The sequence below is a fragment of the Scyliorhinus canicula genome, chromosome 15, assembly GCF_902713615.1.
Source record: "Scyliorhinus canicula chromosome 15, sScyCan1.1, whole genome shotgun sequence".
NCBI lineage: Eukaryota > Metazoa > Chordata > Chondrichthyes > Carcharhiniformes > Scyliorhinidae > Scyliorhinus > Scyliorhinus canicula.
In genome coordinates this window covers 115,714,416-115,731,522 of record NC_052160.1, presented here as the reverse complement: position 1 = coordinate 115,731,522, position 17,107 = coordinate 115,714,416, and the positions used below count along the sequence as shown (strand labels likewise).

General features: G+C 39.9%; 1 protein-coding gene across 4 annotated transcripts in view; it reads left to right on the top strand.

Annotated features, from left to right (window-relative positions):
- Nucleotides 1-3,515: 3,515 nt before the first annotated feature.
- Nucleotides 3,516-17,107, top strand: part of LOC119979117 (TBC1 domain family member 22B-like) — a 355,807-nt gene continuing 342,215 nt past the window's right edge. For 3 of the 4 annotated variants that reach the window (XM_038821126.1, XM_038821121.1, XM_038821125.1), the window contains exons 1-2: nt 3,516-3,807; nt 11,963-12,019. In XM_038821126.1, the coding sequence (XP_038677054.1) occupies nt 3,752-3,807; nt 11,963-12,019 (113 nt within the window). In that variant the 5' untranslated portion in view covers nt 3,516-3,751. The remainder of the gene's footprint in view (nt 3,808-11,962; nt 12,020-17,107) is intronic. The other variant, XM_038821122.1, reaches the window with a different exon arrangement.

The following is a 17,107-nucleotide window of genomic DNA, read 5'->3' as shown; positions in this document are numbered from 1 at the left end:
CCTTTTGAACTTACCTTTCAGAACGTTCCTGAATACAGTCTATGATTCACCTCTCCTCTGAAGAGCCATGGAGTCATGGAGAGGCTGTGCTGTCTCCACGAAAATTGCAGGGGGCTGGGAGATGCCAACCCTTACATTTGACGTGGCCAGGTCAGGAATACAGGATGCGGGGCTTACTACCCGCAACATTATCCTGTGTTTGTGAAAATTATCGGTGCCGGGAATAAGTGCAGGAAGCCCAAATCAGATCTTACCCATCATTTGTAAAGGGGTTCTGGAGTTGCCAGACTCTCTGAAATTCCAATTCATAGTCAATATAGACTTCTGTGAAGACTGGCTGTTTTTTATAATACCATTCTGTACAATGAAAGATCTCAAATTGCAACCTTGCTGATTAAATAGCCTATTTAATCATTGTTCAGTGTATTATATTCTACGTTGTATTATTCTGTTATTCATAAATAGTTAGGAACTATATTGTTATACACATGTACATCCAGAATGCTACATCACTCCATTATGCTACTGTTTGGTTGCACCAGGAGACTCCCGGGAAGGCAACGGAAATGCTTTATGAAATGAAAAAATGAAATGAAAATCGCTTATTGTCACGAGTAGGCTTCAATGAAGTTACTGTGAAAAGCCCCTAGTTGCCACATTCCGGCGCCTGTCCGGGGAGGCTGGTACGGGAATGGTAGGGGATGTCCTGAAAGAGAGGTCAAACATACCACCAACTCATAGGGGTCCCTGGTTTGTGACCAACCACTATGGAGAAGGCTCATCTATGAGGATACCGAGTGCATCGAGAGGCTTCATTGGGAGTGTGCAAATGCGAAGATGAGGTGTCAGGGAGTGCACAAACCTCCAAGTAGCCCAACCCTTCAAGCAGGATCCACCCCACATGTGACAGAGCTTGCCGCACAGTGTAAATATCAGTTCTCCCATAGCTTATCGAACCAGAGTGGAAGCAACTCGTGCTTGATCCCGAGGGATTGCTAAAGAAGAAGATGAAGACAGTTAGGGGCTGAACAACAGTGCATCAGTCTGCAGCACAAGCTGAGATCTGGTGAAATACATTTAAAGAAAGTTCCAACATTTTGTTTCTAAAAGCGTGATTATTTAGAACTTCTGGGAACCACACAAGACTTTCCATGCCTATTTATGTTTTGGTTCCCTGGACATATTGGGTTGCTGTCGTAATCATCGAGCAAGATGGAATTTGGATAATTTATGGAGTAATACAGTGATTCATTAAATTGACTTGAATTTTGTCAGCAAAAAGTTAAATTTACACAGCACTTTTAACCAGCAAAGTTTCTCAAGGCACTTCATTGGATTGTAATCAGGCAATTTTCTTGAATTAAATTTTTACTCATAATGCTGCAACCTTTATCTTAATGCCTATTCTCCAGCCATAACATTCTGAAAGTTAACCCACATATACACACATCTATAATATTTTGTGTTCATATGATCCTTCTACAGAGCTGGTGTTCTATAGTTCTGCAAAAGAGCTTAATGGTCTCGAAATGCTAACCATGTTTCTCTCTCTACAGAGGCTGCCATGCCTGTTGAGTTTGTCCAGCATTTTCCGTTTTTATTTCAGATTACAGCATCTGCAGTATTTGCTTTCATACACACTTTTAATTGTATTTAATATTACACCGATGATTACCAATGTTCCCTCACAGAAACACAAAAGAAAAATGAAATACTTGCAGATGCTGAAAATCTGAAATGAAAACAGAAAATGTAGGAAATCCTCAATCAGGTCAGGTGGCATATTAGGAACATAGGAATTAGGAGCAGAAATAGACAATTCAGCCTTTCGAGCCTGCTCCGCCATTCAATCAGATCATGACTGATCTCTTCCTGGTCTCAAATCCACTTCCTCACCTGTTGCCCATAGCCCTTTAACCCATTTTCTATCAGAAATGTATCTATCTCCTTCTTGAAACCATTTAATTACTTAGATTCCACCGTGCTATGGGGCAGCGAGTTCCACAAATTCCCCACCCTCTGTGAGAAGTAGTTCCTCCTCATCTCAGTTCTAAATCTACCACTTCTCAACCTAAAACCATGACCTCTTGTTCTAGATTGCCCCACAAGTGGGACATTTGGTCTATGTACTTTATCAATCCATTTTAGTATTTTATGTACACCTCGATCAGATCCCCTCTCATCCTTCTAAACTTCAGCGAGTATAAGGCCAAACTATTTAATCTTGACTCATACATCAAATCTTTCATCCCTGGAATCAATCTGGTGAACCTCCTCTGAACTACCTCCAATGCCACCACATCCTTCCTGAAATAAGACCAAAACTAGACACAATACTCCAGATGTGGTCTCACCAACACCCAACAATTGCAACACCACTTCTTTACTTTTATACTCCAGTCCTTTTGCAATAAATGCTAACATTCCATTTGCCTTCTTAATTACATGCTCTACCTGCATACCGACTTTCTGTAATTCATGAACAAAGACACCCAAATCCCTCTGCCTAGAGAAACAGGAGTTAACATTTTGAGTGGATATCCTTCATCAGGACCATTTATTCCCTTGAAAGGAAAACATAAAAATTGGCGTCTACTCAGGGATTTGTCCACACATTTTGTTGAACACCCTTACTGAAAACAAAACAGGCGCTTCCAATTGTTAGTACATTCAGACGCATTAAAAATCTTCATTATATTAGAGGTAGGATACAGTGTGCACAATAAAGGGCCGCTTGACACATCATGAGTTATTCACATTGAGCTGATTTAAAATCTTGAAAACCGGAGTTCAGCAAGAGATCCAGGAACACTCAGTGTAACAACTATGTGACAACAGACCGGGTAACCACAGGCCTGACAGCCGACGAGAAGCGTGGGTTCTACTTCCATGGTGCTTACCACAGTGAAGCTTGGGTGACGTGCGCATAGAGTAAAATAAAAGAAAATTACTGTGGATGTTGGAATCTTAAACAAGAACAGAAATTGCTGAATAATCTCAGCTGGTTTGACAGCCTCTGTGGAGAGAGAAGGGAGCTAACGTTTCTAGTCTGGATGGCTCTTTGTCCAAGCCCATAGAGGATTATGTTCAGTGACTCTGCACCCCAGAAGAGCTCGAAAGAAGTGGTTCTACTTTGCCAGATTCCCCATTTCAATTAAAATAAAATTAAAAGTTTGGGTCGTTTAATTTAAATGCTTAAGTCGTGCCTGGAGTTGGCTGGGCTGTACTGGCAGCACTGAACAAGCCTGCGCGCTCCAGTGTAGATCAAGGAAGAAAAGCAAATAAGGCAACGATCTGTCAACATTGATAGTGGAGAGCAATCTAATCTCTCCATCTTGTATTTAAATGTAATTCAGTGTTGTTGTGATCGAGCTGGCGGGATCGATGGGCTCCCCGGCGGACACCTGCCTGAACTCCGTCCTGTCACTCAGCCGGTGGCGTCGCCAAGGAGACGTCTCCTAGTCCCCAACATCGCGGCGGCCCATTGGACGGCCGGGTGCGGGGCCGGCCCCGGCCAATCGGAAGGCGGCGTCGGGTGCGGACGCCAATATGGCGGCTCACTGTACAGTTTCTAGAATATATTTCAAATTTTAACCTTTCCGGCGGGGACCCGTCCCCCTCCCCATCTCTCTCCACCCCCCGACCTTTTTAAATAATTTTAAATGTGTTTTATTAAAAATTCGGCCACCCTTTCGGGGTCGAAGTGGTTGTAAAGCGGCCGGCCCTGCCAGGGGGAAGGGAAGGGGAGGCGATGGCGAGCGATGGCAGGAGGCAGTTCTGGAAGCGGAACGCCAAGGTTCCCGGAAGGTTCGTGCAAGCGCTCACCGACTCCGGGACAGCCTCAATCCGCCGCCGCTGCTACTACTCCTCCCCTGCACCTTCGTTCCCCTTGTTGATCTTCTTGCTGTGTGCCATTTGTTTTTTGCGATTGTAGGCTTGCTATCCGCTCTTCCCTCCCCCAATTTCTGATTATCATTTCTGGCACCCAACGCTGAGGCTGGGCAAAGTGAAAGAGGTTCAGGCAGTATCTGGTTGGTGCGCCCACACGGAAATGTTTTGCCAGCTTCACGGCCCCACCGCTCTTTACCTCCTCCCTATTGCCCTTTTTGTTAAGTGCCATTCAGACTGCACGGAGTGAATTGAAACCTTGGCGCAAGTAATTCTTGGCAGGTGCTTTGTGCGACTTGATCGGCCAGTTCTCTTTGCTCATCCCTAGCCATATCCGTCTTGACTTTCGATTTGAAATCGGCTTGTATTTACATCCGCGTGCAACTTTTGGCTGGTTCGATCTTTTAGAGATGTCAAAATGATGAATAAACTGTGCCGCTCTTCCCTGGAAAAGGCAATCATGTTTGGCTTGGAAAACAAAAGTTCACAACTTGGGCCACTTCCATATTAACCAGTTGGCCAAATATTACTTTCAACATCCCCTTTTAAGATTCCTTTTCTGTCTGCCCCCCCCCCCCCCCCCCCCAATAAATAGCCAAATCCTGTTTTAAAAAAAATGCATTCAGCATCAAAATGACTTGTGTCAGAGAATTTCATATTCTGACCACCCTTGATTTTTTTTTCTACATTCGACATTTGTGTTCATTCTCCAATAAGCTCTTTATATTAGAAGACTGCCCATGATTGTGGTTTCTTCAATCTTAAGTTTTCAGCAAAACTGTATGAACCATATTTATAGCTGTTGCTAATACTTTGTACAGTTAATGTTTAGTTTTAATGCATTTTTAAGATCAAATGATAATGCACAGCTGATGGGAATTTATCTAATTTTGCAAAACATGTCAAATGTGTTCAACCCTCAAAATCTTCAGAGTGTACTTTCAAGCAATTGAAACATACTTCAGCAACTTGATTTGTCAAATTTCATGGTTTATTGTAAACTTTGTGAGATTCATAAATTTACAGATAAGTGAAATGGATGGAAAGTCAATTTAACAAACTTAATGAAATTTATTTTTGCTATTACTTATTTGGGGGTTATCATTTTTTTACATTTTATTTTTTTCCAATCAAGGGTGGGCAATCCACCTACCCTGCACAGCTTCAGAATTCAACTCTAATTGGAGACATTTTGTGATAAAGCATTTTATTTTTCAAGTTGGCTTAAACACTTAACCCAGTCCAATAGCTCTGACTGTGATGTGCCAGTAATAAGGTGACAATTGTAGAGCTATGTTTTTGTTACTATCATGACACTGACAGTATGAAATGTTATGAGCCATACAGCACAATCATTCTGAGTGTGAAGTTTAGCACCCATCTAAGGCAGCAAAGCAGGTATAGGTATGTTCCTTGACCTTTGTCCGCCTACGCGTATGCTTCCCAACTCCTTGCTTCAAGACAAAGACAGAAGTTCTTTGGATGATCCTCCACCATCTCTGCCAACTCCAGCATGGAACCCCCCCCCAATTGCGGTCATCCTCTCCCTCCATGACACCCTGGTCTACTCCTCCATCATGCCCAGTTTCTCATCCCCATTGCACGGCATCTTCCTATGCATCGCAGAAGCTGCAACACCTGACCATTTACAAAGAAGAGGACAAAGAAAATCACAGCACAGGAGCAGGCCCTTTGGGCCTCCAAGCCTGCACTGCCCGTCTGAAATAAAACCCCCTACCCGTCCAGGGACTATATCCCTCTGTTCCCATTGTATTCATGTTTGTTAAGACGTCCCTTAAAAGTCACTTATCACTTATATCTGCTTCCACTACCTTCCCCTGCAGCGTGTTCCAGGTTTCCACCACCCTCTGTATAAAAACACTTGCCTTGTACATCTCCTTGAAACCTTGCCCCTCACACCTTAAACCCTGGGAAAAAGCTTCTGACTGTGTCCATGCCCCTTGTAGACTTCTATCAGGTTGCCCCTCAACCTCTGTGTTCCAGTGAGAACAAACCAAGTTTCTCCAACCTCTCCTCATAGCTAATGCCCTCTATGCCAGGCAACATCCTGGTAAATCTTTTCTGTACCCTCTCCAAAGCCTCCATATCTTTCTGGTAGTGTGGTAACCAGAATTGAATACTATATTCCAAATGCGGCCTAACTAAGATTCTATAAAGCTGCAACATGACTTGCCAATTTTTAAACTCAGTGCCCCAGCCGATTGAAGGCAAGCATGCAATATGCCTTCTTGACTACCTTCTCCACCTCCGTTACCACTTTCGGTGACCTATGTACCTGTACACCCAGATCCCTCTGCCTATCAATACTCATAAGGGTTCTGCTGTTTGCTGTATATTTCTCATTTGTATTAGACCTTCAAAAAAGCATTACCTCGCATTTGTCCGGTTTAAACTCCCATCTGCCATCTTTCTGCCCAAATCTCCATCGATGTTTATCCTGCTGTATCCTCTGACGGTCCTCATAATATCTAATAATAATATATAATATAATCACTTATTGTCACAAGTAGGCTTCAATGAAGTTACTGTGCAAAGCCCCACGTCGCGACATTCCGGCGCCTGTTTGGGGAGGCCAGTACGGGAATTGAACCTGCATTGGTGGCCTTGTTCTGCATTACAAGCCAGCTGTTTAGCCCACTGTGCTAAACATCACTCTGCAATTCCACCAACCTTTGTCGTCCGCAAATTTACGAATCAAACCAGTTACATTTTCCTCCAAATCATTTATAATATATATATTGATATTGATATATATAAATATTACAAACAGCAAAGATCGCAGTACTGATCCTGACGAATGCCACTAATCACAGCCGTCCATTCAGAAACACACCCTTCCACTGCTACCCTCTGTCTTCTATGGCCGAACCAGTTCTATATCCATCTTGCTAGCTCACCTCCAATCCTGTGCAACTTCACTTTCTGTACCAGCCTGCCATGAGGGACCTTTGTCAAAGGCCTTACTGAAGTCCATGTAGATATCCTCCCTCCTCACTGTTCAAGGTTCCAAGCACTTCTTTTAAGGTGAAGCAACATTTCACTTGCACCTCCATCAATTTGGCCTATTATATTGACTGCCCCCAATATGATTGTCTCTACACTGGGGAGAATAAGTACAGATTGGGTGACTGCTTTGCGGAATTACCTTTATCAGCTCTCGAGCATGACTCTAACCTTCCTGTCACTTGCCATTTCAATTCAGTATCTTGCTCTCATGTCCACGTACCCCTCCTTGGTTTGGGCCTGCTGAAATACTCCAGTGAAGCCCAATGCAAACTGGAGAAGCAGCATTTCATCTTCCAATTAGGCCCTTGCAGTCCTCAGGACTCAACATTTAAGTTCAACAAATTTAAACTGTGACTGTTCTCCTCCATCTTACATTTTTAAAAATGTAACAGAAACTTTTTTTTGTCCAAATGCAACCCCCCCCAAACCGGTTCACCTGTTACTTGTTCTTCTGTTGTGCTACACCTTTGATGCAATCTGGGTGGCATGGCAGCACAGTGTCGCTTCACAACTCCAGGGACCTGGGTTTCATTCCCGGTTGGATCACTATCTGTGCGGAGTCTGCACGTTCTCCCCATGTCTGCATGAGTTTCCTCCGGGTCCTCCAGTTTCCTCCTACAAGTCCCAAAAGAGATGCTTGTTAAGTGAATTGGACATTTTGAATTATCCCTCAATGTACCCAAACAGGTGCTGGAGTGTGGCGACTAGGGGATTTTCACAGTAACTTCATTGCAGCGTTAATGTAAGCCTACCTGTGACACAATAAAGATTATCATTATCTCTCATAGTTCCCACTAACTATTGATCTTCCACTCTGATCTAGGTGTTCCACCCCCTCTTGTACTGTACACAATTCAACATATTTCTGCCCCACTCTATCTCTGAAGAGTCATACAGACTCAAAATGTCAGCCCTGTTTTCACACCTAGGAATGCTGCCGGACCTGGTGTTTTTTTCCAGCATTCTCTGTCTTTGCTTTTGCTTTTCAGACAGAAGTTCTGTTCTGCTTTGCAAATGGTTTCTACCGTATTGTAATTGCATTTATATATTCTGCTGTCAGAGGCAGGACAAATAGCATCTCTTGATTTGCATTTTTTTCTTTTTAATTAGTATCCTCTCATTCACTTTTCACTATTAATGCTGAACTTGGTTGCATTTGCTGTAAAATAAAGAAGGATTTATTTAGTAAACTACTCGCCAAATTCAATATGCCCCACTCGTGATACATAGTAGTACTATGAAGGCAAATAGGTGCATTTTGTATTGCTATTAATTGCCTTTATAAGATAACACATGCCTGGAAATAATAGACTTTTCAATGTTAAGTTCCCTTGGAAAATAGTTTTGTCCGCACTTCCATAGTGCAAGTGTGTCTGTTATTTCCTCTAGTACATGGTGATGGTACATATATACTCCTGGGGAAAATTTGAGATTTGGCTAGTGAAGCCTACTCTTAAACTTACTGCTATATAATTGGAGTCAAAAATAGGTTGCTTGTCTTGTATCCCTTATAGCCAGAGAACTGTAAGTATTGGGGACAATAAATGCAAGTTAATATCTGAAGATGTTCACTAGAATCTGGTACATTAGGCTTGGTACTAATACTTGGTACTTGGACAACAGTCTTGGGTCTATTTTTTCCTGTCCTGTTGATGACGTGCTTTCATTAGACTTCAGTTATCAGTCGAGATTGAGCATACTGGGAACTGACTGTGTGCCTGTAAAACCAATTGTTTCCTCTGTATCAAAAAAGAGCATTTATTTCCAAGATTCCATTTGTTTCATTGGCAGAGTGCTTCCATGTACCAATGATTCATCATCTTAAAGCCATGATTGTGTTAAATGATTTTACTTCTGCACATTTGGATTTTCAGTAGCTTGTTAAATGTCTTGCACTCCTCCAGATTTATTTGATTTCTTTTGAACTAATCATGCTGAGAACTGTAAAGAATAAGGATACGTGAGGATTATTTTAATTACAGTTGAGCAATAATTTTGAATAGTTCATAATGCACATCCTTGAAATTTGAAGGAAATGTTTCTTTTGCAGAAATGTCTTTAATCTATATTACTGACAGGAATTGATCACTTGACACATTTTTAAGATAATAAGCTTAATTCTGCACTTGGCATGGACATGTGCACCCACACAACTGCGATCGGAATGGTACCAAGATCTGGAAAAGTAATAAATCTGCTGTCCAGAGAAGCATTTCCTAAATGACCTCTTGCTTGTTAAGCTCCATTTTCCCATTAAAAATGTAGCTGTCATTCCTGGTACAGGAGGAGGAATTGTTGCTGGAAATTATTGTTTTATATGTCCAATGTGACATTAGCCCTGAGAAGCTGGTATTTGTTGAGGCCCTTGCTGTTGCCGATGGTCGTATGTCAAATTAAATAGTTTGTTGCTTCAATTATTTTTCATTTTAGTTTTGTTGTAAAATTGTGATGGACTGCTTAATGTTCTATCTGCAAACAGAACCAGTGGGCCGCTGTTCTGGTTGTAAATAAGCAGATAAATAAATTACTGCCATTGAATATTTTGCAACACTTTATCATTGACCAAATGAGTTTTCCTCATCGCTACTTGGCATCAGCCATGGATCACATTTAAAATATATGCATTTTGGTTTAAAATTCCTGTCTTTTTTAAAAAAGGATTTCTACTGTTCCTAGAAATAGATTGCAATTATATGATAGATTGTTTTAAGCAGAATAATGCAGTAGGAATATAGGACGTTAAGTGATTCAAGTCAAATCCTGACTTTTACTTTAGCTACTAATTGAAGTGTTTACTGTTGATTTAACTGTGACTACTGATCTCTGGCTGATAAAAGCATTTTTGCAGTCATTGAAGACCGTTCCTTGTTTTTTTTTATATGACTGTATGAAATTTTGTTTCTTTTTCAAGTTATTTTTCACCAAGTGGTTGTTTGACAAGCTAGGGTCTTGCGGTAATCAGCTTGCAACTTTTTTTCAGAAACAAAGCAGATGTATTAAACAGCTCACTAATGAGGCCTGATAGCAATTATTCTCTCCCAAAAGGAATACAGGATTTCTATTTTGTGTACTGCATTTGTGTTTTGTTTTGTCAATTTTGGCTTTTTCTTTATCTTTGTTAGGTTTCCTCCTTTAGTTCCCATTTTACAGTGAATGTCAGCCTTGTAGATATGGCTGTTTCTGTGGCTCTGGTTATGAAATATCTCGGTGTGATGAAAAGTTTACTATTGACTAGTTTATTGTCCAATTTATTATATGGTGACAGTATGCCAGTTTATTATCTGCTCCTTCCCCAGACTTGGAACATTGTCAAACATATGGAGAAAGTGACTAGTTAATTAAAATTTGTCATTGAATTCTCAGTGGTTGTGTTTATTTGATTTGGACAAATAACAGTGACTCACCATTAAATAATTGCCAGTCTTGTTTGTGGCGGACTTGAATTAAGTGTAATTGTCTTTATGACTGCATTGTGAATTGGGAAACGTGAGATCAAGGAGTTAGTCAGCCAAGGAAGAAATGTTCTTGTGTGTTTTAAAAGTAGTTGATCTTTCCCAGCTGAAGAATCCGAATGACCAATTTCAGGTAAATAGGGCATTAGTGTTACTAGTGATTGATACACACTTTGATAGGTATGTGATGTTCCATTTACAGTTACAGCTTCAGTGAGTCGTAACAATATTGACTAAGGCAAGTCAATATGATGCAAGCTGGGGATTGGCATCAATGACTTGAGAATGAAGTCTAACACCATAATGCAGCCTGCTTTCTTCATACTTTTAAGTTTGAATTTTATTTTTTATTTCTCTTTACAAGCAGTACTCAACTTCCTTGCCTAGCTAATTGAATTGATTTCGGATTCTACTGAAATCTGCCCCACAATTTTGCAAACTGCACTTGTCCGTTTTTTGGATACTTCCATTTCATGGGTTATCCCCTGTCAAACTGATATCTGGAACTTTGGCAATGACACTGTTAAATCCAATCTCTGGATAAAGTGCAAGAACGACATAATTAAGTATGGATAGCTTTACTTTTGACCAATTTGTATTGAGAGAGAGAGAGAGAAGCTTGGAGGCAATTTCTTGGTCTATCACTGGACACGGCTGGGAGGACTACTCTTTTCTCCTTGTTTTTTATTGATTTTAGTGCTGCTCCTTGACTCAACAAATGGAAAGCATGGGTTCTATGAGGTGGGGATTTGAGGTAACCATTTAAATTGATTAAATAACATACCAGTGAATGCCTTTTTCAAAAACATAAACGTGTTTGTAATTCACAATCTGATAAATCTCTGATATTCTATGGCATCTAATATTATTTTCTGTTCACAGTCTAATATTCTGTGAGTTCCTGTACCATTGCACATTATTATCATGTGGTGAAGGTTGAAAAAATATCTCTTGTCGCTGGTATAATTCCAGTATCAAAAAAATGTATTGGCTGTAGAGGATTCCAGGCAGTATTTTAGTTTTATGATCTTTAGATGAGAGCATTTCCATTTTTTTAAACCACTTTTTTGGAATCACAGTCATTTAGGATCCTTATTGATTTCTCTTGAAGTTGCACAGAGTTGCCATTTAAATCATGAAATTTAAGCCTAACTTGTGTAAAGATTTGGTAATTTTAATAGTACCCAGCAACAAAACTGAGTGCATTTGAAGCGGGTACACACTAAACTCAGTTCATCTCATTCTGGACTGTGTTCTTCAGAACTGTAACTTACACATCTTGCGTTTATCATTTCTCTCCACTCTGACCTGTTACTGTTTATTTGGAACTGGAAGCTGTACTCTATTCTAAAGCAAACATCAGTGTACTGAAAATGGTACCATTTCTGTTGTCTCTTGACAAGTTGTGTTGACTTGTAATGCTTTTCTACATTTGGAAAGATCTTGTATGTAAGCATCACTAAATACTATACACATAATTCATGGATGGTATCACTTGCATTTTTCCTCAGATCTGCAATATGAAGTGTAGATGATGCCTTTTGAATTCATTTTTTACACTTATATGGCATGTCTTTCTCTTTTGTTTCCTTTAGTATACAACAAGTTTATGGAGCACAACATCCCCCATTTGATCCCCGGCTACACAAAAAGTAGGTTTGCAGCATAATTCATTGTTCTGTTTTCACTCTGAATGACCTTCTTCCTAATAATGTGGCCCTAGCTTTGTCAAGTGACGGAGGCATTGATTTATAATAAATATACATTGGACCTAGGATTGCGCTTTGTTGTACAACAATGGAAGAACAGAATACGGATCACCGAATTGATTTGTTCTAAGTTCAGATCACAAGTTCAACTGTAATTAATTAATTTATGTTTCTTATTGCAAAGCCTACTTTTTGAAGGCAGACCAAATATTATTGATTAACAATTAAAAAGGAAGTGAATTAGTACAAGACCTTCTGTAGTGCAAGATGTGTGTATTTCATGGTGTGACGATGCCCATTACTAATTTTGTTGCAGTTATATGCAGTTTGTGTTGTAAGAAACTACAAGTGTATTCAAGTGTTAGAGGGCCTTTTTGAGCAACATTGGAAATTTAAGATTGATCGTGCGTTCCTGTTTGGAGAACATAAGCATTTGGATTAGAAGATGGTACCAGAAATGTGCATTGGATGGCAGATCTAAATTTTAGAATTTAGCTTAATTAAATCTGTCTCTTTGTTGTAATTTGATCCTGAAGGCAAAGGCAAAATTTGTTGAATGTCCGTTTGATCTAAAAGAGGAGGGAGGTGGGGGGACAGGAAGCTAGAGTTAAGGCCATGATCTTTTTGAATGGTAGAGTAGGCTTGAGGGGCCGAACGGCCTACTCCTGAACCTATTTCTTTCGTTCTGTTCTCAAAATCCAGCCCTTAACGTCCAGAATTGTCATTTTGGCATTTTGTGTTGAAGCTGTAATGTTGTGCAAGTTAAACCTTGGAATGTGTAAGTGAAAAGGCTTGCCTACATTTTCTATAAACTGAAAATAATAAATTCAGCACGACTGAACTTCAGAATGCTAATTAACCACAGCACAACAAGAATTTTCACTACCGGTCAATTTAGAGGAAAATAAAATAGAGGGTAATTTTTTTTTTTTGAGAACTGGAAGGATTGAAGACCTTTTTAGCAGGTTTGCAGCAACATAGAGGAGGGATTAAGATAAATATTGCACTTGACCTTTTTGATACTCTGTGGGAAATGTCTTCATTTTTTGGACCCCTATTGAAGTTTCAGTGATTTGGGAACTGACTAGCACAATAATGTCCAATAATCTGGCTTCAAACCCAGCATAATCTGATGAACGAAAAGGCTCCTTCAGGAAAGAAATTGGCTAATATCAGACTAATTTTTTTAATGTATATGCCACAGCTGAGGCTGCCCCTAATTGAGTATTCATTGATACTAAATTGGCAACATTATTTAAAGAGGGGATAAGGATGTCATCTGTAAATGGGAGAAAGTCATCCAGATAAAGGAGAGTAATTTTCCCACGTTGTCGATGAAGCACATTGGTAATGCAGCAGAGAAAAAAGGCTTTATATTACAGCAATGCCAGTCAATGAAGTGAAGCTAATGAGGTTGGAAAAGTGGAGAAATAACTTGGATGGTTCCCTGAAACATGGTTGGATTTAAAGGGTACTGACACTGGACGTCACCTGTTTTTTTGGCCACGAGCAGCTTGGGAGCTTGAGGAACATAATTGACCATAAAGTGACTTGCAGCTGACGGGAGAGATGATGGCATAGTGATAATGTCACTGAACTAGTAATCCAGAGTTCCAGGCTAATGCTTTGGGGACTTGGGTTCAAATCCCACCATGGCAGCTGGTGGAATTTAAATTCAACTATGAATTCAAATATTCAACTATCATCAATTGTCATGAAGACCCATCTGGTTCACTAATGTCCTTTTAGGGAAGGAAATCTGCAAGCCTTACCCGATCTGGGTATTCATGACCCAGACTCATAGCAATGTGATTGACTCTTGACTGTCCTCTGAAATAGCTCAACCAACCCATTCATTTCAAGGGGTAATTAGGTACGGGCAACAACCTTGCCAATAATGCCCACACCCTGTGAAAGAATAAAGAATAAAAGAATCAGTTGGTGAAGTTCACACAATGAATGTGAGCAGGGTGATTCCAATTTACCAGTATATCTCAGACCCTATTCTGGTAGAAGCAGCATTTTGTGAAGTATGAATTGGGCATGTACTGTTTGGATCCTTGCTCAGTAGTGATTGAAGCTGACATTGGCTCCCCAAATAGGTTTTGGGGCTGGTTTAGCTCAGTGGGCTAGACAGCTGGGTTGTGATGCAGAACAAGGCCAGCAGCGTGGGTTCAATTCTCATACCAGCTTACCCGAACAGGCGCCAGAATGTGGCGACTAGGGGCTTTTCACAGTAACTTCATACGTGTGAAAATAAAAGGTGATTATTATTATTATGTTTTGTTGCCAATGACAGATCTGCCACTCTTGAGTTTTTAAATTCAGTTTAGCAACAATCATGTTGGTAAAATTTGCACAGAGAACAAAGCATTTATAAAATCGATTAGGTCTGCTGCTTGAGTGCTACTGCTTTTCTATAGTATAGAGACTGTTCTGCGAAAATGTTTCTGTAGTATCACGCAGAGATTCATAAATTTGTTTGCTTATGTTGCATGATGGATTTGGATTACTGTTGGGAACATCTAAACATCTGCACTCCAGTTGTGTGTCTGACTGCACACACCTCTGGTCATGGACCTCCTGCTGTGAGAGTATTGAAAAAGTACAGGCCACCACACATTTACTTTGGTGTTATTTACTCCCTTAAGTGCTCTGCTTGTTTTCTACACACATTGACTCTTAACGGCCTTGTATCCATCAGCACAGTAGATCTCTGTCTTACATGCACAGATACTGCTCAATTCTTTGCATACTAGATGTAACCGTATTAGATTGGGTTTTAAGATGTTCTATTCCACAGTACATCTTCTGGTTCATGTATTGTTACAATTTACAAATCGTATTAATGACTAGGGGCTTTTCACAGTAACTTCATACTTGTAAAAGTAAAAGGTTATTATTATTATTATTATTATGTTTTGTTGCCCATGACAGATCTGCCACTCTGAGTTTTTTAATTCAGTTTAGCAACAATCAACTACGCTGTCAAGCCCCCTCAGAATCATATCGGTTTCAAGAAGATCACGTTTCATTCTTCTAAACCCTAATGAGCATAGGCCCAATTTATTCAGCTATTCTTCAGAGAACAACCCCTTCACCCCAAGAATTACCTTGCGGATCTTCTATGTGCTGCTTTCAATGTTAATATATCCCTCCTTAAATAAAGAGACCGAAACTATACACTCCAGATGTGATATCATCAATGTACGGAGTAGATTATAGCTAAATTCACTCATGATGTAAAGGTGGGTAGGAAAGCAGGCTGTGAGGGACCATAAAGTTTGCAAAGGGGTATAGATAGGGTAACTGAGCGGGCAACAAATTGGCAGATTGTTTAGGTGAATTGGACATTCTGAATTCTCCCTCAGTGTACCCGAACAGGTGCCGGAGTGTGGCTACTCAGGGGATTTTCACAGTAACTTCATTGCAGCATTAATGTAAGCCTACTTGTGACACTAATAAAGATTATAATGTGGGGAAATAGGAGGTTATTCACTTTGGCAGGAAGAAGGGAAAAAATGTTTTATTTAAATGGAGAAACTGAAAAATACTATCTGAAGCTCATGGATGAACCACAAAACGTTAGCATGCAGGTATACAAGTAGTTAGGAAGGTAAATGGATTGTTTGACTTTATTGCAAATTGGATAGAGGATAAAAGTAGTGAAGTCTTGCTACATTTGTCCAGCAGATTGATGATATATCTGGAGTGTATAGTTTTAGTCTCTTTATTTAAGGAGGGATATATTAACACTGAAAGCAGCACATAGAAGATCCGCAAGGTAATTCTTGGGGTGAAGGGGTTGTTCTCTGAAGAATAGCTGAGTAAATTGGGCCTATGCTCATTAGAGTTTAGAAGAATGAGACGTGATCTTCTTGAAACCGATATGATTCTGAGGGGACTTGACAGCGTAGTTGAGGAGGAGATGTTACCTCTCTATGGGGAAATCTAGAACTGGGCACAGTTTAAAAATAAGGGGACTCCCATTTAAGATGGTGATGAGGAGAAATTTCTTCTCTGAGGGTGGTTAATCTTCCCCAGAGAATAGTGGAGGCAGGAATATTGAATATATTTGAGGCTGATTTGGATAGGTGTTTTGATCAACAAGGAGTGGATGGTTATGTAGGGATGGGAGTGGACAGTTATGGGGGGCATGCAGGAAAGGAGTTAAGGCCACAGTCCACTCAGTCATTATCTTCTTAAATGGCAGAGCAGACTCAAGGGGCTGAATAGCTTACTTTTGCTCCAATTTCTTATGATTTTATGGTCTTATTATTAAAATATTATTGCCCCTCCAGACCCACTTGAAATAATTTATTTCGTTTTTATGCACTATTGGTCAAAGAACATGGAACCAATGTGCATTATGAATAGCTGACTGATGTCAAGACAGAAATTTAGAGTGGCTGTAGGTGTTCCACAAGGATCTATGCTGAGATCACGTTGTTAACAATTTATATTAATGATTCAGACTTTGGGATCAAAACCATAATTTCTAAATTTGCTGATGACACCAAATGTTGAGGGTTGGGAGGAGGAGATGGTCAATCTTGAGGAGGATGGTAACAAACTACAAAAATGTATTAAACTTGCAGAACAGGCATATATATAATTGGCAAATGGATTGAAATGTGAATGTGTTGAAGGTTGATAATTACCTAGAAAATAAGATTTAAAACAGGCTAGGCATCTGCGAGTACAAATACACAAATAACTAAAAGTAGTAACACATCAACAGTGCCATAAAAATGTAAATGAAGCACTAATAATTATTTTTAGAAGGGATAGAATTGAAAAGTTAACAAACAATGCAGAACTCGGTTACAGTCCATAATTATGATATTTCAGAGTTTTAGAAAAGAGTTGTGGATTTCAGACTGAATTGTCTCTTTTAAGAGGACAAAAGACCATCCTTAATTTAATTCCGTTAACTGTTGTCTCATGTAGGAGATAACAAAGATTTTTTGATGTTTCAGTAAGAATATAAATTGTGCCTTGGCCAGTACAAAAGCGCAGGTGGGAGAATTG